Here is a 25,349-nt window from a genome sequence, read left to right as displayed (position 1 = left end):
AGGAAGGAAGGAAGGTGTGAGGGCAGGGGAAGGGAAGGAGTCTTTTCCTTTTGTAAGAGAGACAAATAAAGAAGTGGATAAAATAAAGTCAAATGCATGAATGTCATCATTAATCAACAAATAAAAAAAAGAATGAGTGGTGAAATGAAAAGATGGCGCAGTTAACTTAATTGTCCTAACTGCAATTAAATAAACAAAGGGAAGGGCTCATGAAATGAAACAGCAGGCCACAGGGTCCAAGGGGTATCATTTGAAATAATTTTGTGCGCTATTGCCGCCAGCAAAGAGGGAAAATGTAAAATGCCTGGGGGGCTTTTAATTAGCAATCAGTCTGCTGCTTAATTAGGACAAATGTACAACCTGACAACACACAAACAACCCTTCACTTTTGCACGCAAGCACACACAAATCCTCACAAACGCCCAAAATCACACGCACCTAATCGAGCACAGTGTTTGTCAAGCCTGTCAGTGTCGACTCCAACCCAGTTTCTTTTGCCCCCTTAGCCTCCTCTCTCCTCTCTCCACCGTAATACAGTAACGATCGTTTGTGACATCTACCTTGGTGTGTGTTTGTGTGTAGAGAGAGGGGGAGGCAGGAGGAGAGCTGGCAGATCCTCAGACAGGACTTTGCTGTGAGCTGACCCATCTGTTGCGCCGATTGTTCGGTAACAGATTGTTCCCTATAATGGATTATTAATCTGCCTGATCGGTGGGACAGTGTAAGGGCAAGATAGTCAAGGGTGGGGGAAAGAGAGAGAGAGAGACGGGAAAGAGAGAAGGGATTGAACGGTCATGCAAAAGAAAGAAAAAAGAAAGAGCAGTAGTACATGTAGTCATTTAGCAGACGCTCTTATCCAGAGCGACTTACAGTAAGTACAGGGACATTCTCCCCGAGGCAAGTAGGGTGAAGTGCCTTGCCCAAGGACACAACGTCATTTGGCATGACCGGGAATCGAACTGGCAACCTTCGGATTACTAGCCCGATTCCCTCACCGCTCAACCACCTGACTCCCCTGTAAATACTGTAGTATGAGACCTCCCTCTCATAAAGGGAATGAACTTAGGAATGTGTTTTTTTTATTATTGTGATAGACAGGAATTATAGAGATAGAAAAAGGGGGTAAACTACAATAACAACTTTCTTTCGAAACCCAATTTACCACAACCTATACAGACCCTAACCTCCTACACAGTTCTACATCCGTCAGTGGCATGGCAGAAATGCCGTCGGAGTACGTGGGTACCAAGCACATCCACATACCTTTCTAATATTAGAGGGGTAGTTTCCTGTGCCCTGTGCCTGGTATTAAAAGCATTTTAAGCGGACAGGAAGGCCAACCACAAATCCCCCGGGCATTGTGGCAGGCCACACATACCTCCCTGCGTCAATCACCAGTGAGCGATGACATCAACTTCTACTAATAATCTCCTTTGGTCAATCATGCTGTACTGTTTGGTGAATCTACAGCATGTGTTGCATAAGAATATGAGTACATACACAGGGTTGATTTAAGGGTGGACAATAGAGGCATGTCCCTACCACTGTCAAGAGACAATAGAATTGACTCCAGCAATAACTATGATGAATTTGAAGAGCTTGAGGGGAACTGCAGAGAATGGAGAAAACAGGTGCCAAGCTTGTGGCGTCATATCTAATAAGCCTTGAAGCTGTAAAAAATAAACTTCAAAGTAGTACAAAGGGTTTGCATACTAACATAAATGTAGTTTTTTTGTTTTCTGTTTCTTTTTTTTTTGTCAGGCAACATTTTTGCCTTGTTATTCTCAGTTATTTAAATGCATGTAATCAACTTTAAAGTACGCATGTAGTGTGACAAAACAACGAAAACGTTGGATGGAATTGAGTTTTCATCATATTACCAGTGTGCATCAAATTGTTTTGGTCACATGGACAATAATTTACTCTTATTGTTAAGTGACTTCTATCAAGATGAAAATGGAAAAAGTAATGCCAGCAGTGAGCCAGTTACTTTTACGTACACTAGCCCTTCTATATACAATTAACCCTCCCATTTAGACAGACAGTCCACATGTTAAGTAAGACCCCCCCCCCCACACACACACACCACGACTGTCACAACCTGGGGCTTATCAGGTACATGCTATAGATGGGTCGGGTAACACCTTGTTTTTGCGTACTTGGTGCTTCCTTTGATGGTCAGTTGGAGCTGAAACAAAGGCCCCACCTCCAGGAAGCACCTTAGGGGCTTGTAAACCCAAAGACCCCAATCAGGAAAGTACCTGGAAAACCCAGTCTGTCAGTAATTGTGAGTGACTGAGTAACTAAATTAACTGTTTGTTAAAATGTCAACTTTTGCAAATAATCTTCCCCCAAGAGAACATTGTCAACTTAAGGTTGCATGACATGAATAGCAATGTGTTACCTGCTATTTACTTTGGATTGAGGGGCTGGTGGGGTTAAATAAAAAGCCCATCTATAAATGTCTAATGATAAATCAACCATATTGAATAGTTATTGCTGGACTTTCTTGAAAAATGGTCGCTGTAAAACAGCACACACAAACACACACAACACAAACTTGAAGGGAAGAAGGCTGTACACAGATTTGTAGACAAAATAGCAATTTATTAATAACTTATCGTTTCTTTACATTCGTAAGAGAGGAGTGTGGATTGGTGGTGGGTTGGAGATTCACAGATAAGAGCCCCACATTGAACAGGCCTTCTCGCTGAGAGCAGACAAGCCTCTCCAGAATAAACAAACCTTTTCTGGGTAAAAACTACTTTGTTTCATATGATTGTCCCTTAACAAACAAGACATGGTAGGCCATCTGCTTTGTCGACATATCAAAGGGAGAGTCTGGCACACCTTTAGTATGCTTTCTCTAAAATCAAACAGCAGAGACATGATTATCATTCTCTTATGGGTTCCAGTAAAACCACTACCCCAACTCAAACTTAGCAATGTATGTTCCTTGACGCACTGTCAAATGGACCAGTGCTTTCCTAAGAAGGATTCAGGATCAAAAAACAAGCTGGTTGTATAAAAGTTATTTGACTAGAACCGATTGTGGAAAATGATGAGCATAGCTCAGGGGAATTACTTTGAGGGTTAATGCGTAATAATGCATCTATGTACAAAACTAAGGCATTCAAAAAGGTGAACTTGAATCATGTGAGGGTGGATGCAAACAAGGCCTGTCGGCTGAATTCACACAAAGCAAATATGAAATATATTATATATACACCCACACACTATATACACACATTTGTAAGATTCTTAAAAAAAACATGATTTTTGGCATAATCAACTTAAAGATACTGATCAAAATCGAGTTTGTTTGCTTACATATAGTAATGAAAAAAAGATACTCTGTACCCACTTGTTGCAAAGGGTATACACTAAGCTCAACTGTTGTATTTTATATTAAAGATATTTACATGTGTATAAAGTTTCAAACGACTCCACACATGTAAAATTGAGTTCAATATACTGTGCCATATAACCCTGGGGTGTATCATCCCTGAACAGGCAAGTCTTCACTGAAGACAAGAGATACGCACCCCAAAATAGCCTCACAGGTGCAAGTGCTACCCCCAGAAAACATATAAGTAATATATATATATATATATATATATATATATATATATATGCATGTATATACATTTCCACTTAAAACAAGCATGTAGCAAGTCTCTTTGGCACACCAGCCTTTTGACGTGGAGTTTAATGCACAATTGTCCATCGATTCACTTACTTGCTGACAAAAAACATAGTGGGAAGAAAGCTCAGTTAGCAATATAGGGTTATAGAAAGTGTCTATGCTTTCACTTTCTCATGTCTCTCTTCCCTCGTCCTCTGGTTCTCTCCCGGTGTTGCAGGAGCTGCACGGAGCTCCGGGCAGACCCATGGACCTTCAGCAGCCACACTTGGCAGCCGTCACCTCAAGCCAACTGTGTCAACAATGTCACAATCCCTGTCGCAACAGGTGGCAAAAAAGAGGAACTTGGCAGTGCCAGTAGGGGGATGGCCTTGGTGCGTTCTCACGTGGACTCCAGAGGGTCCAGCTGGAAGACGTTGTGATTGGTTGGGGTGGTGAAGTACAGGGGTTGGGACGGGGTGGCCACCCGGTTGTCGCAGGGGCTCTTGAGTCCCAGGGTGCGCTCGAAGTCCAGTAGCTGGCCCATGAAGTTAAAATTGGGCGAGATATTGGACTTCTTCATTTTGACAATGTCATAGGCATCGTTCATGGAGAGGTTCAGCTTCTGCATGAGGTAGGCCACTGTGACGGTGACGGAGCGACTGATGCCTGCCAGGCAGTGGACCAGGATGCCACATTTCTGACCACGTGCCTCATCTGTAATAAGGAGAAGAAAAAACAAGAGGACAATTATAACCTTTTGTTAAGATTCACACAACACGCTGCATTTATCTAAAGAAAAACACTCGCTCTTGCGGTACATCCTACAAATGCTCAGTTAACTATACAGATGTTCAAAAGGTGCAAAAGAGCCATGACTGATAATGATAGGTACACATCTCTTCAATTTACATATGTGCTGGCTGAATGTCAACCCTGAACGTAAGCTCCCGTGGGGAAAATAGTCACAATGGATTGCAGTAGTCAACAATGGACTCAGTCCAGGGGTGCACGGTGGAAGTTATTATCTCGAGACTACCGCCCTGTTGTGTCAATCAACAAACGAGGTAGCGGTGCTTGCACGAAAACAGTGCTGACATTCTTTCCCTTGGCCTTGAGTACCCGACTTGGGGGAAACCGACTATTACGCTCTATTAAACCATTCTTCCGCACGCCCGAGTTACTTCACAATGCTGCCATTTGGGCGTGTAAACGTAGGAGTCAAAAGGGGACCTTGTCGAGGCAGAACAGGATGTCAACAGGCCCTTTAAATGGCTCTCTTTGTGAAGGGGGGGGTGGGTGCATTGTCCTAGATTACTTTCAATGCTGCTTCCTTCCTGTTGCGCTCAAATTACTGCCCTCCCCCGCTTTCTCTTATTTCAACATGAGCCTTTGTATTGCAAGTACACAAGCCTTCAGTGACTAAAGTCTGAATGTCTCCCATTGAAGTCAAATAATTGAATTTGGCATCGCATTTTGATAGGAATTGTATTTCTCGTTTAGCACATTGTCCTTAATCTGCATTGTGTGCACCTCTTGATTGAAGGATAAAAAGAATTTTAAATTTGAATTTTTTCAATTTTATTCCATGGTAATCAAACTTGCATAATGGAATTACTCTAGGCCTATATTATTTCCTCTGTATTATACTATGCATTTCGCAAATTGAATTGTACACAAAGACATGTTGAGGTAAATAGAGGTTTTTAGCTTACCTATGAAGTTGATGGCCTCTGGGAAGAACTGGGAAAGATTCTGGCTCCAGTGGTCTGAGATGGGGATCTGCTTGTACTTGAATTCCCCTGCATTCTCGAACAAGTTGGGGAGGTTGGGGGTCACATTCAAGATGTACTTGATGCCGTACTGCTCCAGAATGTCCAAGTTTGTCGAGTCCTTGGCACAGCCTAGATATAGGTGCGGGAGGATTTCAACAGGAAACGAGGGTTGGGGGTTGGAGAGAGGACTGCCGTCCGAGTCAGTTGCGCTGCTTGGGTCTCGGTCGATATCGGACTCAATGTCTGAGGAGTCGGAGCTTATCCGCAGCCCCCCGAGGCCCAGCACCTGGGCCGTGGGAGAACTGCTGTGGGAGCTGCCGTCCAGATTGGTCTCACACAAGGCAGGAAACTCAGTTTGGAATTTGCTGAAACCACCTGTAAACATATACACATTATTAGCTTTCCCATTGATCAAACGCGGCCATGAATTGACCAATATAAATATGTTAACTTTAGGCCACTTGATATTCTGACACTATAAGCACTGACAATATGCTACAAGTACACCACGACTGCCTAATTCAATCTGTGAAATTATGAATTAAAAACAATATTCACCTTCAAGATAATATGCCTTGTATCCCTCGTCTTTCATTCTCCTCAGCAGTAAACCCAGAACTGAGCCCCCGTCGACGTTTTCGTTCCATTCCCTGCTGTATTCGTCGTACAGAACAATGGTATCAGTCTTGCATCTCCGTGCAAATTTCTCCCGGTCCTCGCCGTTTGAAAGAAGAGATTTCATGGGGAGATTGCCCTTCTTCAGTCTACGGAGCATGAGACTCGGTATCGCCACATTTATCGCAGTCTCAACGTGCAAGGAGTCGTAGAGCTCTTGCGCTCGGCAGTCCATGACCAAGAGGCAGTCTTTGCGCGTCTCCAGTTGCTCCCGGAGCCACTCCACGGTCATGCTGATCGCCATTACCGAATCGAACTGCACGGGCTTGAGCTTGTCAAGCATTTAGCAAAAAAAGCTGGACACTTGGCTACAGGAAAAGTGTTAACTCGGTCCGCGTCGGCTTCAGCAGGAGGCCGTTAACGACACAATGATTACTGTATCATTTAAGAATATATTGCGCAAAATGTTCAAAATATATTCTCAAAGAATTTCTCAAGGAATATCAGGTAGATTGTTCCTGCGTCCTTATTCGGTTCGACCAAAAATATATGATTAAGATTTCCTACTGCAAATTTCCAACACAGGCTCTCATTCATGCAACTGTGTGAATAATGGTCATGTATTTATCAATGACTCACGCGGGCCAGCGAATAGGCAATAGACTGACGTTGTCTTCTTGTTATATAACTCCCGCTTTCGCAGACAAAATATTCAGTAGAATTGCTTGTTCAACCATCAAAAACATCCACCAGTTAGCTGCAATTGCAAATCAGTGATATTCCTTTTGATTCGTTTGTTGAATTGCCGTCCTTTCCCTATGTTGCTGTTGTGAAAATGCGTCTTTTCTTGTTTATCTAGTCGAACCGCTCTCGGCAGCGCCAAGCTAGTGAATGGTTACAAACGCGAGGCGTTTCAATGGATACGTTATGTCAACCAGCCAGAGTTCGTAGAGCAGTCGTCGCCTTGGAAACCGGACCGGATGGAACAGACTGTGTTGATGAATTGTTAATAAGTTTGTCATTCACAAAAACGGAAAGGAATTTCCGCTCCGGATCAAGTGAGTGCAAACAAACAGAAGCTGCTCTGCAGGGGAAGGAAGGAGACGGGCATTACTTAGAGTGAGGGGATCCTTACCTTGTACCTTGTTTCGTAATGGTTGAGCTATGTTAAGCACCTCATTTGTGTATGTTTAGAAATTAGTCAGAGCTCAGAGGTATTCTTTATTATTTAATATAAATGTTTCTTTTGAATAGGCTGTAAACTATAAAGTCATCAAGAATTAACTATGCATATGGTTGCATGTTAGTTCTAAATAGTTACCGGTACATGTTAATCTAAAACAAATTGCGTACGTTTTTTTCTACGCCATTCCAATGAACGCAATCATTTTCTTAGGCAATGTAAATATTTAGGGTAGGCTACAAGTCTCTCTCTGTTGGCCATCTCTATTCAACTATAATGATTTGACTTGGCCAAATGGTTCAAAAAATGCACATATTCTAATTGCAATCAGCTGGATATATTGTCACTTCACAAAGTCATAGTAAATTTGTAAAAATGTTGGTAATGATTGGTAAATAAAAGGTAATGATTGGTCTCAGGGATATTGTTGGATGTGCCAACTTCAAAATAATAGGTCAATAAACCTAAGAATAGGCCTGTCAGCAGCTACATTGATTGGTTCTTCGGGGATTCCAAAGACCATCACAAAGATTGTTTCTATTTAAAAAAAAATCTAATTCTGCTTCTACTACTGTACAAAAATAACGCAACGTGTTTTTAAATAGTGCAAACATATACACATACCCCTGCTGTTCACATCAGTCAGTTTTGTCTCGCGATGTCCTTATCTGAAAACAAAATACCTTCAGATGTAACACCATTGAATTTTACTACTTGTATGCCTTCAAAATAATAGGTCAATAAACCTAAGAATAGGCCTGTCAGCAGCTACATTGATTGGTTCTTCGGGGATTCCAAAGACCATCACAAAGATTGTTTCTATTTAAAAAAAAATCTAATTCTGCTTCTACTACTGTACAAAAATAACGCAACGTGTTTTTAAATAGTGCAAACTTATACACATACCCCTGCTGTTCACATCAGTCAGTTTTGTCTCGCGATGTCCTTATCTGAAAACAAAATACCTTCAGATGTAACACCATTGAATTTTACTACTTGTATGCCCTTGGCTGGAACCAGTTCACTATATATATATATATATATATATATTACTACTGTGAAACAAAAAAAACATTTCACTATGTATTTTGAATTATAAAAAAAAAAAAATTCATGCCAATAAATGGACTACACGCTACATAGGTGTGGATGTCCTCATCCACACCTCAATAAACAGTTTGACAAGGTGGTATTACTGTGAAGAAGAGGGCCACCATTGTCATCAATGTAGACAAATAAATTGCTCTTAGTAAATCATTACATGGTCCATTTGTTAAGTCTGTCTAAGTTTGCTGTGGAAGCTTCTGGCAATGACGTATAGTTAGTATAGTTAACTTTGTTGCATAATTATCTTTGGTTAAGTTTATAAATTTAGACCTTTAAGAGCAGTTAGCAAATGAAATGTTCACCAGCCCCTACAACAGACCTTTGGCCCAACTGCAGTCACATTCAAATGGTGTTCTGGTTGACATTGTTCGCATTGCATGGGGCCATGCTGAGTCCTTTCAGGTTCAAATGCATTCTCTCTTTTCATGAACAAATGACCCCCCCTTCCTTTAACCCAACCCCCCCTCTCTTTTCCTACTTGTCCTCCTTCCAACCCACCTTACCCTTTCTTTGCTCTCTCTTGCAGACAGCTTAGTCATGTAGTCCTATGGCCCACCAATGAAGACAGCTGGAGACAAGTGAAGATCCAAACAAGGCCACAAAGACAAAACACAGAGCATGTCAGGCTCCTGACACATGGGTGTTGTCTGATACTAACCAACTCTGTTATCACAACAGTGATGTAATCTGTGTCAAAGGCAAACAGGGACAAGACATATTGAGTACCCACATAGACATGTAAGCAAATATGTATTGGACACAAAGTGATATGCAGGTTTCCGTGGACACACACATCCGTTCCTCAGTCATCACAGAACAAAGAGGATGGAAGTTTCAGAGACATTAGCATGACACAGACATTTAATTGTTTTACATTTTATAGTAGTGGTTTGAATTATATTTTATTTTATATTTTATTTTATTTTATTGTATATTTAATTATATTCTAATCCCACTTAGTACTGCTAGTTTATGTACCCTTAGTATAGATAGTCCACATATTAAAATTTTAGGTATATGTTTATTGTATGCACCTTCCTGCCAAAGCAAATTCCTTGTCTGTGCAAACTTTCATGGCGAATAAATCCCATTCTGATTCTGATTCTGATTATTTAGATACTGTTGTACATTTTCAAAATGTTATATTTTTCAAAATTGTATTACTACTTATATGTTTACTGTATGCACCTTCCTGCCATAGTAAATTCCTTGTTTGTGCAACTTACTTGGCGAATAAAGCTGATTCTGACATGTACTGTATGTCAAATAATATTTAAAAATTAAGTCATTTGAAAGGGCTACCTTTGTAAAAGTTTCTCCATGTAACCAAATGAGAAGTGTGTTATGGGTCATGACGTTCTGAGACAAGTCTAAGTTTACTTTCTAAATCTATTCAGATGGAAATAGATGAGCATTCACACTCCAAATAGAAACTGCTTTGGGGATGTGAAGCCCATTTGGAAACACACACGTTCTTTCTCTTCCTGTTGTCAGTGTTGAAAATTCACCTCACCAGAAACACTTAATAATTCCCTCTAACTCTTACACGCCATTTAGCCCCTATTGCCAGTCAGTATCCTGCTATCCAACGGCTGTTGCTGTTTCATGAGAGCACATCCACTTAACCTCGTCTGGGCACTCAAAATACAATGGTGGCTCCACCCTTATCAGCCTGGCCCATCACCCTGTCTCTGCATTATGCCGGGCCTTCTGTTGTTCTGCCGGTGTGTGTGTGTGTGTGTGTTTGTGTGTGTGTGTTTTATGTGACAGAAGCAAAGATCTGACAGACTATGGGTCAGGAGTCATACGGGATAGGGGTGGAACAGTTGAATAAAGTTTCATTCTCTGTCTTCAGCCAAGGCGAGTGTGTGTGTTTGTGTGTGTGTGTGAGTGTGGATGTGTGTGTGTGCGTGTAACAGTGAAGGAAGGGAAGATTTCTTCTTTTGTCCACTTGTTGGGTGTCCACATCCTCTGGCTATGCCCTCATTCTGGTAATCTGACTAATATGGTTTCTCTTCTCAGCATACTGACTTCCTGACACAGTCAAAACTGAACAACATCACAGTATGAGTATTTGTGATAGTGTGTTTGCGCATAGAATGTCTTACTTTGTTTCTATCTCCACAGGATGTACAGTTGGCCTACATGTACAGTAATTGTGTGTGTGCAGAACATTGGAACTATCGGGACAGGCTATGGTAGTGGAAAGGACATTCTTGTCCTGTTTTAGTCTCTCAATAAAAACAGGAAGTGTTACACTGACCCCCTCCCCACACCCCCTTCTCCCCCGAGAGCAGTGGTAAACAAGCAGTCCCATTGGAACCCTCATAACTGAGTAAACAGGAAGCAGTAACCTAGGCGCCCAGCACGGTGGATGTCTTAAGACTAGACGATTTCATGTACTAAAATAGTGTTACAAAAAAAGAACAAAAAATGGACAGAAATGGAAAGAAGGGATGTGTCAAACAGAGAGCGGGAACATAGTCCCCAGGTAGAAAACAGGTAGAGTCAGTGTAGGTGTGCCCATTTTATCCTCTTGTCAATCTTGCCTACACATACTTAAAGATACTGTATGTGCACTGTGGAGCTAGCCTCACCAGTTCACTTAATACTATTGAGGGAATGGAAAGGACTGTTATTAAAGTGTGAGTGTATGTGTTTCTAACTCTTTTTTGACTTGGTTCAGAAACCTGTCCACAAGAGAGGTGTATGCTGGAGAGTCCAATCTTGTTCTGAATTTAGATTTCATGACATCAAAATAAGCAGTTTCACAAAGTTATGTAAAGCCCAATAAAGCAAATATCCCTGCTAGAGAGTGCAGCGGCGGCATGCATGTGTACTATGTACTGGTTATGACAGAACCCCCCTCCACCCCAGAGCAGCTGTTTCTCCCCATCATTCTACAGCTCTCAGTAACCTAACCCCCCCACCTCCCCACACCCACCCAACCCACCCACCCACCCACCTGCCTTCTCCTCCATCCCCCTCCGCCCTTCCCCAAGGTTGTTGTGTGACTTCAGCAAAGGAGCCCTGTAATTACAGCTAGCCGTTATGATCAACATCCAGATAACAACGTAGCACCTCCTACCACCAACAAGCCTGAACACAACAGTAACATGTTTTGTTGGTGAGAGAAAGAAAAAAAGGGAAAAGAAAGGCATGTTTTGTATGTGTGCAATTATGTGCATTTCTGTGTGTGTGAAAACAAGCGAAAGACCTCGTTGACATGACACAACACTTGACAGCATATCTGCTTTCTAAAACAAAAATGTTGACACACACCTTTCTTTCTGGGACAAAACATATATATATATCTTGATCAAGATTAAATAATGCTGACATTGTTTTCCAAGTTTCCCTATAGCTTTCTCAAAGCATGGACATTTGTAAGTAAATGTAAATGAAACAAGGCAGAGCGTTCAACAAAGGGTAAAGAAACAGGAAAAGCAGAATTCATAATCCAACATGATGACGCCCTTTAATGGAAAGTTGAAGTTAGATAAAATAGTTATTGAAGCCACACTACCTCTTCACAAGTTGATATGACGTTTTGTCAGTAAACTACTACCACTGCAGAGATTAGTGCTGGAGTCTCATTTGTTTAAATATTTCAACTACTTTTAAAAGTCATGCTGGCTTTAGTAAGATAGGACCAAATAACATAGTTGTCAGAAAAACAACAGCAAGCACATGCTCACCACATGTTGCCGAACAGTATCTCGTGTACAAGTTTACACAACCGGTATACTACAGGATTTACAAACATTATAAATGCAGAGCGAAAGTGCAAAAGTTGACCATTGTATTAATGTACTTGAAGTACACCTGAGCAATGGCCAGACCCCTTCCAATGTTCTGGTAATAATTGTTATTTTTACATGTTAGAGCCACAACATGTCACAAACTATCAAGAAGTGACTTCAACAGACACATTCCCACGGCTATGCTTTCCCCCCCTATGCTACTCATCCACACACAAATATAATGATACAAACAAACATCCAACCAAATACAAGACAATTAGAGATGCGCACATTTTCATTTCTTACAGGGAATCTGCATCCCCCCCAAACCCTCCAAAGTGACTCTTTAGCTGCTGCTGTGATGTCAGTTTGTTTGTGCTGCCAGGGCCACATGGCAGCTTATCCCCCTACTTCCTGCTTTATGCACCTCTAGTTACCCCCCCCCTCCCCCCACCTCTCTTACTCTCTTCATCCCATCTGCCCGTGTCCAGCTGCCCGTTGTGCACACCGGTACTATCTAAAAGGATCTCCCTCTAATGCCTCTTAATGGCAAAGAGCCTCAGTCACAGACAGGTCTCAGCTCTTGAACAGATCAAACGTCATTGGCATCACCCGACTTCCAGTAGGCGTCTCCAAACCTGGGACCTTGTGTTGCAGTACCTGCTGTCAATCCAGTGAAATCTCAGTGGATTGGATTAAGAATCTGCTTGATGACACTGACCCCTGATTCATCGGTTCATCTGTCTATGTCTGAGTGGCTATGAACTTAATTGTAGTAAAAAAAAAAAAGGACTAAAGAGGAAGTGTTCAGTTTCATCATTTACCCATGCGTTGGTAGGCTATTGATGTCATGTTACAAAATAATCCATTCTTATTTGTGGCTACCATTTATGCAACTATTCATTTTGTTTATGTGCATATCTGGATGCTATGCACACACAGCATATCAGTGACTTATTTTTTTTTTTACTTTCAGTAACCAAGCCAAGCCAATCACAGCAGAGGCATTTCTCACAGGAGGAGAAGCAGAAAGGCCTTTACATCACATCCTGTTTGGCTGCCCAGGGCCTGGAGCCAGACAACAAGACCATGTTGTGTTAGCTGAAGTAAGCATTTTACTGAAATTGAAAATAGAATCATTGAGGAGGCCTGTCACCTTTACATACTATATACTGTATATACTGTGTTTACTTTGTGGTCATTGCTGCATTCTTAAGATTCTAAGAGGTCATGATGTTGTTATGTGGGTGCATGACCTGCATTCTATACCAGGGAATGCATGCATTTCTGTAAAATTCATGAGTGAAAAATCCATCAGATAGCAAAATATGCACTTATTATATGGACAAAGTTCATTTCCAAAACCTTGCATTCTGAATTCCAGCACTGAGGGTTTTAGAAAATGTCTTTGTTGTGGGTTGGAGACCAAACTGAAAAAGCTAATCAATCAGTTTGAATAGAAGGCAGCATTCTCACTCAGATGAGGGTCCCCAAGAGCAAAGCTCCGTGGGAGGGATGCCCATTTACTATTAATTGCTGATTGATCTCAGGTCCAATGAAAGCTCTTTGATGTAACGAACAAAGAACTCCTATTGGGTTACACATGGTTGGGATTGATGATGAGGGATCTCCAGCCCCCTAGAAGGTACCCCGTTCCCATGGGAATGAGCGCTTCCAACACAAGGAGGTCAGTTTAAGTCCCATAGGGACTACAAGAGTGTTAACAGTGTGTTGGTTACTTCTCTCAGAAAACCTCCCTTTATTTGAGGATTCATCAATCATCCTTGTGGGACTTTTCAAAAATAAAAAAGACTAATTGTGCTAAATAGTAGTGCCAAAGCATTGAAAAATTATATGACAAAAATACTGTAGATATAATTTCTCATTCAAGAAACTTCTCCTTGTCTGTTATCTGTCAACTATTCCCTTTCTGCCATCTCTGGCTCCCTTTTTCTAGTCTGGCAGATAGGTTCGCAGACACATGGGCCCAGAATGTACCGCTGAAGGATTGCTGGATGTATACAGGAGGGAGGAATCAAGAGAGGGAGGAAAGTTGACAAAGAGGAAATACAGATGTAGATGGCAGGGTGAGGAATAGAGGGAAGCCTCTGAGCTGGAATCAACAACACCGGTCGGCAGGTACAAGAAACCATCCCAACTTCACAGCCAGGAAATATGTCCGTTAATGGACTGGAGGGATGACAACATGGAAGAGGGGCAGAGGTTTGGAGAGAAGGAGGAGCAGAAGTGGTGGAGGTGGGGTTTTTAATCTAACAACACCTGGTGAGGATTAGAAAGAGGGATGATGGGAGAGAGGGGGGGGGGGGGGGGGTTAACCCAGAACAAGCTCTGTTGTGTTCACTGGGCCAGTGCTTTGTTGGCACTTCTTTGGATTAGAGGCAGAGACTGTATTCCTGTCGACATACACACATGATCACACACAAGGGAACAGCACAAATGCACACCTGGGTAAATCAAAGCACCTACAGTTTAAACTCACGTAAAGGAAAAAACTAAATAATGTTCGAGAAAAATAAAAGTTGTGTGTGAAGAATATCCTTTTTTTCCATCACTGAACTAAAATGTTATGGAGGTTTGAAGTGTGAGTTAATTGAACGGCCACAAATATATACCTTTGTTATATATCTTGAGCCCTCCAGTTAACTTAGATAGAGAGGAGGCAAGAAGGTAAGGAAGGAAGGGAGGACAAAAGGAAGGAAGAAAGATCCACATTCTTTATAATCTGGATAGTGACCATTAGTCATTTAAAGCTTCACTTAAACTAATCATCACTTGGTTTGGTAATAGCAAATAACTAGTTCATAGAAGACAGGAAGTGACTAAAGTAGATAATGACTGTCAAGGGTATCTGAGAGGTTTAGCCCGAGGCAGTGTGCGGATGATAAAACAAACACAGACAAACGCCGACATAAAAAACATCCCACACAAATTTGAGCTTGCAGCTCAAATCTAAGCTTGCAGAAATAACAAAATGGACAAACACACACACACACACACACACACACACACACACACACTATAATTTGCACTCATGTAAATACAGGTCATATCTCCTTAACACTATAAAAGCTATCACACTATAAAAGGAGCATTTACAGCAATGACCTGAGACTGTTAATATAAATAGTAAAAAGTGCATCCCACAGAAAAGCCGTATTGCTTGGTTCAAGGGACAGAGGTGGTGTGATGGCTGATTAGTGTAAGCTATTCTGATTCGTGATCTCTGGCACTTGGCGTCCCTGAGGCGATCCTTGTCCTGACTGATGAGAGGAGGATGCAGGGAACAGATGGAGACTGAAAGTGGGGCTGAGTTCTTAAAAAAAAAAAAAGTTCTTAACCGAGATCAGAAAGTAGAGTTCAGAGCCAGACACTTGACTGAGGAGGCACATGGCAAGAAAAGAGAGGTAGGGAGGAAAGGATGGAGAAGAGAGGGGAGGAGAGGAACGAGAGAGGACGACTGGGGATTGCAGGTCAGACTGTGTAAGAGGGAGGGAGAGAGAGCTCTCTGACTGACACACATACTCCCACAGGAAGGTCATTGAGATGACTAAGCCATCGAGACTCATTGAGCTTGATTCCACACACACACAAGTTGGCACTTAGTCATCTGACGAGCTGCCATTATGGTGTGAACATTATTTAAAACTCTGAGGCACACTGACAAAACGATCACGAGGCACACACACACACACACATCTGTGTCGGACAAACCACTCCATGATACTACACTTACACTGCTACATGTCTTAACAACCAAGCCACTTTCTGCTATATGTACACATTAAGAAATATTGGTGAATCACTGTCCAATTGTAAAATTGTCATTAAAAGGGGCCTGCCACAGGTGTGCTGGGGGTGGAAGGCAGTAACACATCGTATGAGACCTGTGCAGCAGTGTGAAAGCCAACATCTGGGATTCGAGGACATGGTGGTGGTGAGGGGGCAGGGATTGTGTGTGAGAGATAAAGTGTCTGTGTGTGTGTGTCAGTGTGTGACCAGTGGGATAAATGGGATATGCGCTCGCTGGACCAGCCACCCACGAGCCAGATGGTTCATCCCGGAAGACTCCGCTGACACCCACAGCCTCCGAAGAGTTCAGCAGGGTTCATCCATGAAAAGCATTTGACATCCACTCACACAATCATTTCACCCACCTTACTGTGGTCATAATATCAACTTATCAGAGGAATTTACTTGTACTGTATGTATACTTGAAGTTTTCTATTGCCGCACCTTCAAACACCTTCAACACTTCACAGCTTAAAGATGCAGCAAGAGATGCAGCTAAAACTTTCTTTCTCTTTCGCTTTACAAAAAGTAAATAAACAACCAGTGTCCTGTCAGAGCCAATCAGAAAAAAACAGGTTGGAGACAGGAAGGATGTGCGGTTCCCTTACTAGACCTTCCACCCAAACGGATGGAGACCACATCTCCTTGGCAGATCACACAGCAGGAAACTGGGAAGTCCGCCGTTTCCTTATTTGGGAGTTGAGGACATCGTGTTCTCCCGTTTTTCGTATTCCTCCAAACGAACCCCTGCAGAATAACACAATATAGCTTTGACGGGTAGAATTTGTGGGGCTTTGTGGGAAACATGAATTTCCTGGAAACACAGTGCAGATAAAGACCTTAGAGGGTCCTACTGAGACTTGTTGAAAGGTTGGGAGTGTGAAACATGAGTGGGTGGCAATCGGACCAGGGTCTAATGCAGTCCCATACTTGAGGAGAACTTTATTCAGCTTATCCAGTACAATGGAGCAAGTATTGCATGCAAAGTATATCAAGTATATGAGTTGTGAATTTTACGCAAGGAAAATCCAGTTGAATTTCCCTTAATGCATAAAATTAATGCATTAATGCCCCCCCCCCACCCCTGTCAACACTTCCTCAAGCATCTTAAAACCAGAAACACAACATGTGGTCTCAGCATGCCAATGTACCAATAATCAGAATAGCCGGGCCACCGTTGCTTCTTATTATAAATATACTGCTTTCATTTGAGTGTTTATAGCTGAGGGAAGGAGGACTGGAAGCAGGTGGTTAGACAGTCTTTGTGCATGTTGTGCAAGATGACATAAAACCATAGAATCAACTGGAACAAATGGAAATGGACAGTGTATCGGTAATCCGTCTGTGTGTGTGTGTATCGGTAATGTGGTGAACTGTCCTTCCTCCTCGTATTTGAACAGGTGTCACTGTCTATGTATGTGTGTACTGCACTGTGCGTGTATGTGAACAACTTCAGCAGAGAGGACAAGAGGCTGTGTTGTAACAGGACTAGGGGTGGGTGGAATCTCCTTCCCTGCTCTCATCCTCCTCTCTCTCTCTCTCTTTCCAGTCGCTCTGATCCGTTTTGTTCTGGCCCGTATACATCTATCCATCCCCTGAAGGGAGAAAAGGGAAATGTTTTCCTAAGGTTTTGAGCCCGAGCCAGGGAAAGAAGAAAAAGAGGAGAGAGAGGAAGAAGAGAGGCTTATGAAGTCTGTGGGGGTTTAAAGATAATGTTTACCTTCCACTTCTCCGGCAACCTCCACTGTCTACCAGAGAGAGAACCGCTTTACCATGACCCCCTACTTCCCCCTGGGCCCACACACAATTTCCATGCCTCCTCACTATATAGTCACAAAACTTGACTACTTACATGACTACTTACTTCTTAATATACACTTTTTTTTATTAGCTCTGAAAAGCTCTCTCTAAGCTGGATGCATTCTAATAGGCTGTGGGTCAACACAATCGCCATCTGACAGCCTCTAAACAACACCAACAAGCAGTTCAGTGTCAAGGAAGTCATTAAAGGCAGATTATGAGTTTACACAGTTCACAACACAGAATATGGCAACATATTGGAATTTATACTATGTGTATGTTAGGTTCCTTGATATGCAGTCCCTGGTTGTAATGGACATAATCAGTTGCAGTGGGACATCACAGCACGTGTTTTTCAGTGACAGATTCCCAAGTCTAATGTTGCAAGAAACCCTCATTTTCCCTTCTCCAATCCCTTCTCCCACATGTGGTGAAGTGGTTATGTCCTTTGCTCTGGTTCTTGGGATGGTCATGGGGGAGGGGGGCAGGAAGGATGTGGTAAGGAGAGCAAACGGAGAGCACACCCCTTTGTGTGTGTTTTTACAGTTTCTGCCCCCGGGCCCTGGCCACAGCACCTCCGATCACATCTCCACTCATGGAAACTAAAACATGAGGTCTCCCCAACTGTGGCACTTAATGTGGGGAAATACATTGTGATTATATACACAAAGACATGGGTTGGGACTAAAATATGACAAAGATTGGGATAGGCCAGGGGTTTTCAAACTTTATAATCTGCATACCCCATTCGAAATAATATAGTCCACCACGTTCCCCCATCTGATATAGTCGTATAGAATATATACTGTATATATATGGTACAATAATGTGATACAAACACAAAAATAATGACCTGACTATTTGAAACATTTAAAAACTCTTCTGCTTTCACATCAGGCATAGAGTGCATAGCGGCTTGTAAAAAAACGAATTTAAACTAAAACTAAATTAGTCTGCAAGGCAAATCTTCAGCTTTTAATTGGTGTGTACAACATTGTGTATTTTGAAATGAACCAATAATCTGGAAATCGCAAAAACAAGACTTCACAATTAGCTGGTACAAACACACAGGAGGGATTAGACTCTCAAAAAGTTAGCCTGCCCAGTTGTTTGTAACATATTTAAATATGGCTTCTGTTAAAAACAGGGCGAATTGAATATGTAAATGAGCCATGTGTGCATTGGTAGTCAGCACGCAATTGAAACAATCAACGCATCTGAAGTTTATAAACAGAAAATAAACATTAATTAGATCGCCAAATTATAGTAAATACAATGCATTGTGCGCCATTACATATTCTTTAGAGACATATTGGGTTGTGCATTTATGTGCAGGTATGGAGGACATGTACAAACACAAGAGACTTGATATGCTTATATGCAAAATATATAAATGTTTTTATTCATTTGTATAAATAGACAATAAATCATTATTAAGGGAATCCATTTTTATAGACTCAAGAAAAAGTTTCCTTTCAAATGAACAAATTATGTATCTTACTCTTGATTCTAACCACATTCTGGATTCAAGCTTTAAAGGTAAAGCTCATATGGCAAAGAAGGAGACACCCAGGCTACCTGCACACAGACAAAGAAAGAAAAAAGTTGTGCATTCAGGCATATCTGTTTTCATACAGAAATACAGATGAGGACCTGGAGAAAACACATGCACACACAAATGATGACATGCGGAAACAAACAAACAAACACAAACAATCACACAGCTGAAGATCCCCAAGCATTCCCCACCACCTCCACACAAACAAGGGTGGCCACCTACACACCTTTTTCATAATCCTTGTTCACAGCTAGATGCTACAGTGTGGAGGGAGTTATCCTAAACCAAAATGGGGGAGACTGCGCCCTGCCTCCTCTTCCTCCGCCGTCTCCCTTCTCTTCTTCTCCTTTTTCTCCCCTTGTCCCTGCAGGATTTGGATTTGGTTGTGGAGACACTCCTTCAGTTTATCCTCTGTCAGTGTCAGTCTCTTCTCCAACATCGACACATTCTGTTGGAAAGAAAAACAAACGTCGTCAATAGAAAATCTCAAAATGTGTCATCTAGAACTTTGCACACAGCAAAGTCATCTGCTATTCTGTTAACGCTTTTCCTGTCACTAAAACGTGGCCTTTTTATTTTGTGGAAACAAAATAAAAAAATGCAATAACAACAAAAATATTACAAATACTAGGGGTGGGAATCTTTTGGTACCTCACGATTCGATTCTTGGGGTCACGATTTGATTAAAAATGATTTTTCAGAGAAAAAATAAAACAAATAATAATAATTATATATATATAAAAAAAAAAACATAAAAAAATGGATTCACATACATTTGTGAATCGATCTCAATTGCGATTCACATGTGAATCGATTTTTCCCCCCACCATTAACAAATACTCATTTGAGGCAGCATATTGGTTTGTAAGCAGGGTGGTTTTGGAACTTGCGCCAAGTTTGGAAACTCACCTGAGTGAGGATTTCAAGTTGGTGGACAATGTGCTGTAGGGTTGTGTGGAACCCCATGGGCGTGGCCGAGGGCACCTCCTGCGTGTTCCAATCCCCCGTCTCCTCTCTCCCTCCTTCCTCCGCCCCTCCACCTGGCCTAGATGGAGACGGTGAGGGTGAACCCTGCCCACAATCACTGGCCCCCTCACTGGGACCCGGACTGGCTACTTGTCGCCCGGGCAACCCGGCAGAGTGGCAGTCAGTGTTCCCATGCAGCACTGGAAACCGGTTGACAACCTGGAAGAAAAGAATGTACACTAACAGGATGTAGGCCAAATACACTGAATCATTGTATCAGTGAATATGTTGTCTGGTCTTACATGCTTAAGTAACCCAACTCAATATCCTTGTGGGACATAGTTTTTGTAATTTTATTTTTTACATATTTTATGTGAAAGTCCATTAAAAAGGAATGCTAACTTCTGACTGAATGATGCCCAAGCTTGAGATTTTACAGGCTGCTCTAGCTGGAGAGTATGAATGACCGAGAATTCCCCTGTACGCCAACTGTCAAAATGAGAAAAATAAAGTTTCCCGACATATCACTATTGGATACTTGAACCGAAACGGTTTGACCTAGGTGTGTCACATATTAAAGTGCAATACTGTGACATCAGGTTAAAAAAGAATCCTTGCTTTATACATTTTTGCAAAGTTCCTAAAGAGGGTCGAGAGCTAGCCAGTTGACGATGGGCCTTTACACACGTGCCTGGCAGACACAAGCAAAGATAATGTACAACCCGGGTGCCTGAGGCAGAGAAGTGAACCGTCCACAACGGAGGAACAGAAAGGAAAAAAAGAGCAAAGGAGACAGGAACAGGGGGAGGAGGAAGTAGCAGGAGGGGTCGGGGGTGGGGGTCACACATTCCTAACCTAATGCATGGAGGAATCGATTCCGGGCCTGCTTCCTGTGCACTGTCTTCACTTCAAAGAGCCGGGCGAAGGAGGGGGAGGACTGGAGAGACGCGAGCAGAGAAGGTATAAGAGGAGGGAAGGGAGGGAGGTCCATCCTGTCAGTGTGTGAATGGGAAGTCTGGCTGGGCTGCCCCCTCTTTTCTCTGTTTTTTTTTTGTGCATCCTCCCACTCTCTCTGTCTTACTGACACACACACACACACACACACACACACACACACACACACACACACACACACACACACACACACACGCTCCTCTGCCACATCTGGGCTACATCTGTTCAGCTCCTTTACAGCAGACTAGTCTGCCATGTTACCCCTTCTTTCCACCTCTTCCTTTTATTCTCTCCAGCAGGACGTTTTTGCAATCGGACATCAAGAGGGTACTCCACGACTCCGTGTCCACGTGTCAATCTCCTTTTCACAAACATGCACGCACACTCAGGACTAATAACCTGCTCTCTTTCGTCACCCACGTTACACTGCCAGCCACATATCATCATTGTCACGGCAACCAAGGCCATCAGTGGCTCGCTGCCAGCCCGACGGGGCAGTCAGAGTGAGAGTGGCAAGCCGAACAAGAGGGTCATTGTGAAAACTTTGATGACATAACAGTATGGCAGTGCCCCAATCGCTAACACTGCTACAACATGGCTACAGGTACATCTCACAGTACTTGTTACAATTCTCCTTCTATATTACAGCTTTGTCTATTTATTTGACACTCATTTTGTACAGTTTGCTGGTTCATGCTATACGATGGCAGCAAGCAGGTATGGTACGTCGTTGTTATTGTAAAGTGTGTCCCTGTGTTAAATTTTGTGCATTTCCCATGTACAACCTGTGTTCTGTATGTCACCTGCGCTAAATTGTTTTTGTTTTGTACACATACAGTAGGTGTTATCCCTATGTACATCCCTGTGTTAGGGTTGTATATTTTGTCTTGGTTAACAGTATTTTTTTTGTAATCTGAACACATAACACCTGATGCCACAATATCTCTTTGGGGTCAATGAAGTACCCACCTTTCTACACTGAACCTGATGTTGAAGACTATTATCTCCTGCAAAATTTTATGCAAAAATACATATTTCAAGGCTTGTTCTACTACAAATGTGGAATATACTGTAGGCATACAATTGTTGGGGCATTCATATTATGTGACTGGTATGGTATGTTTGATGTGTATCCTTTGGGAAATGTATTTATATCATTACCTACTGCTCTATATATATGTAAGTATTGAAGAAGTTTGTGGTTTGTTTAGATTCTTGTATTGTCCTGTGTTTAGCTCTGACATGTCCACAGTATCACAGTTTAGCTCCAGTACTTCACTCAAACGAAAACGTGTCACAAATATCTTGTTGGATGGGACTACTTGGCTGTGTCATTTATTAATTTACTTATTCACAAGAAAAATGGAAAAAGGACACACTCTGTTTATCATAAATGTTTTCATAATGTCTTCATGTTCTATTACCGAAAGGTGTATAATTTCAAAAGGTTATTAGCATGTATGCCATCCTTCTCTTCTTTAACTCAAGCAGAAAAGGCGAAAAACTCAGCAATTAGGCCGCTCAGCAACTAGCAAGCCATGTATGGTAGTCCTGGTTTACTGAACAGAGCACAGGTGGGGCACTCAACACTAAGATATTCACCCAGCTCCCCATCCACAGTATCCAGTCCCCCCATTAATTCCAACGGCCAAGTAATTCATCCTCGCTGGCCCTGGCCTCTCAGCCACTCACTGAGCACTCCATCTCATCCCTCCTATTACCAATATTTATGAGCTACTTCAGTGAAGGCTCACTGAGTTCTTGACTAGACTAAACAATGAGACAATCAAAGCATCTCAAACTGCTTTTTTTGTTGTCGGCCGTATCCATACAGGAAGTAAGATATCAGCACAGGGCCATGGTTGTATATTTTCCCCACTTCAACCCTAATTTACCAGAGTTCACATCAAGCTTATTTGGTTATCTGTTCTAAAAGAGTCAACTGTTTGTCCAGTTATTCCGAGTAGGTCAAAGCAAAACCAAGGAAGATTGAAAGATACTTTAATAAGATGAAATACAGCAGTATCTGTGTATACATTTCCCACTCTCTTCGGCTTAAGCATGTAACAGTATGTCAGGACGGAAGAGGCTTCTTGGTCCGCTGATGGGGAAGAGAACATTTTCTGGTCACAGGATGCCATGTAATGCCATTAAATTCAAGATTTTCCCAAACAAGGAAATCCTTATTCAAATCAAAGGAGGCATTAGTGGCCCCTGACCCTCCTACACTATCACACTCACAAAGACACACACGCGCTTAATGCTCTGTGACATCATCTTGTCCTGTTCGAAGATTTTTTTTTTTTTTTTTTTTAAAACCTCATTAGAACAAGCTCACTTAAGAGAGATGCTAAATACTGTACTAAAGGCTAGTTGCGATTTTGTGTGCTCTCATATGTCATCCACTTCCTGTGTGGTAGCCACAGCTGCCCCCCTGCCCTTTGACATTTAACAGGAAGTCAGGGAATGGGTAAGGCTCAAACAGCTCTAACGCTCTGCTTCTGCTATAATGCCTGTAAGGATTACAGACTGATTGAAGTGTGCATGCTGTAATCATCCCCTTCTCTCTTTCTCAAACATGTCACTCGCGTCTCTCTCTCTCTCTCTCGCTCTCTCTCTCTCTGTGTCTATCTCCATTTCCCTTCTTGAAGGTCTCACGCCCACGCTCACGAACATCCTTCACCCCCAGGACTTTGTGTCTTGGTGCACTTTTGCACCATGTACATTTTGAAAGAGAGAATAGGAAACCAGAATGTGAGTCATGAGGTTGCCAGAGGAACTGTCTACTTCCTCTATATCTCTGCTTTTCTCTCCCTGCCTCCCTCCGTCTATCTCTAACCTTCGTTTCATAACTCGGCACCACAACCGCCCACACATGCTGACTGAAATATCCGGTTTCAAGCTTTTATCTATCTGTGTATTTTGTCACCGTCTGTGTGACTGGGCGGTTAGGTCCGTTTGCCTCGAATGAGAACATTAAATAAGTCACAGCAATAAAAAAAACTGCACTGAGACGCCATGGTTTGATAACAGGTTGACTGGTATCTCCAACCTCCTGTGTGCACGCCCACACACATACCCAACATTTCTGTTCACAAGTGGAGAGGAAATCAAGAAGGAAGGGGTGTGGCATGTGCTGACAGAAGCAAGACACAAGAGGTATCTACCCCAGGAGACAGACTGAGGTGACATGAGGCTGTCACCTCAAACGCAGAGCAACACTGGGAAGGTTCGACCTCCCCTGACTGGCCCTGAGGCAAGCAACTCAGACACAGTGCAGAAGAAAACAGAGCGAGATCCTAAATAAATACATCAATAACTGTGATTGTGTTTAGCATGTGTATGCGTGGTTAAATGAGGGTAATGCAAAGGGCTGCATCCATGTAAAATGTGTATGTCAGACTGCAGCATAGGCTGCTGTATTTTGAGATTCTAAATATTCTATTTTGTCGTGACCTCGCCTACGACTTTAACACTGTGTCCAAAACTTAACCCTCTCCTGGATCAGTAAGGTGCTACATTACTGTACAGTACTCTAAGAAGCAACAACCTTGTGACAGCTTTTTGACATTGTCCACGTTTGTGTCAGTGAATATTCATGTTTTTATTTTCTTTTTTAACTATTAGCTAGTAGATTTGGCATTATTCAATTTCACAACTTGTTGTTTTACCGCTGGCAGACGGATGTTAAATGGGCATCCCCTTCCATGCGACTGTGACTGGCTGGGTTCCAGATGAACCTCTGAGGCCCCGCCCCCTTTCAATGTTGTGGTTGGATGAGTCATCGTGGATGGGAAGCGGAGGTCAAGTCTCCCGTGTCTGGCTGGCGTCCCTGAAGGTGGAACTGACACATCGCGACTGAGTCTAAATCACAGTGAGACTCTAGCGCTCAGACGGCTGAAACGCAGATAATGATAGAGTGACTGTCAACGAAGTGAGAAAGATAGAAGTGGTGAGAGGGAAATGACTCCCCATTTCAGAAGACATATATCAAATACTCAAGTGAATTTTCACTGGCAGCAAAATAAGATGGAGATATTAACGATGTTTAAAATAGGGACATGGGTGATAGCTTAACGTGAACAAGGTCAAGTCGGGCATCACGGTGTTGCCACGACAACCACATTCTAGTCAGCTGTCACAAGACCCTGGGAGAATCCGAATCTGTCACAAAGCTCGCCAAGAGCGCGTGCGTGTGAGTGGGAGAAGCTGGAGA

At 42.4% G+C, this 25,349-nt stretch overlaps 2 protein-coding genes and 1 long non-coding RNA gene across 5 annotated transcripts in view; 1 reads left to right on the top strand and 2 right to left on the bottom strand.

The window, feature by feature from the left end:
• Positions 1-2,586: 2,586 nt before the first annotated feature.
• dusp6 (dual specificity phosphatase 6) lies at positions 2,587-6,355 on the bottom strand. Its single transcript, XM_062461324.1, has 3 exons — positions 5,956-6,355; positions 5,338-5,772; positions 2,587-4,339 (listed from the first exon to the last, which is right to left on the bottom strand). Exons 1-3 carry the CDS (start codon positions 6,353-6,355, stop codon positions 4,026-4,028), a joined length of 1,149 nt encoding a protein of 382 aa, XP_062317308.1. The 3' UTR covers positions 2,587-4,025.
• A 584-nt stretch (positions 6,356-6,939) lies between these two features.
• Positions 6,940-9,553, top strand: LOC134020949 (uncharacterized). 2 transcript variants are annotated; one of them, XR_009930461.1, is made up of 2 exons: positions 6,940-7,070; positions 8,829-9,553. It is a non-coding gene; the product is annotated as an uncharacterized LOC134020949 (long non-coding RNA). The 2 variants fall into 2 exon arrangements; XR_009930460.1 differs by having other exon boundaries at positions 6,993-7,131.
• Positions 9,554-18,972: 9,419 nt separating this feature from the next.
• poc1b (POC1 centriolar protein B) overlaps positions 18,973-25,349 on the bottom strand; it is a 30,193-nt gene continuing 23,816 nt past the window's right edge. Inside the window, exons 11-13 of one of the 2 annotated variants that reach the window (XM_062461322.1) lie at positions 20,123-20,398; positions 19,440-19,661; positions 18,973-19,233 (exon numbers count right to left, since the gene is read on the bottom strand). In XM_062461322.1, coding sequence (XP_062317306.1) covers positions 19,488-19,661; positions 20,123-20,398 — 450 coding nt within the window. In that variant the 3' untranslated portion in view covers positions 18,973-19,233; positions 19,440-19,487. Of the gene's footprint in view, positions 19,234-19,439; positions 19,662-20,122; positions 20,399-22,664; positions 23,235-25,349 lie in introns of those variants that run through there. The other variant, XM_062461323.1, reaches the window with a different exon arrangement.

This window comes from Osmerus eperlanus, chromosome 5, assembly GCF_963692335.1.
Source record: "Osmerus eperlanus chromosome 5, fOsmEpe2.1, whole genome shotgun sequence".
Lineage (NCBI taxonomy): Eukaryota > Metazoa > Chordata > Actinopteri > Osmeriformes > Osmeridae > Osmerus > Osmerus eperlanus.
This window is presented reverse-complemented; position numbering and strand designations above follow the sequence as displayed.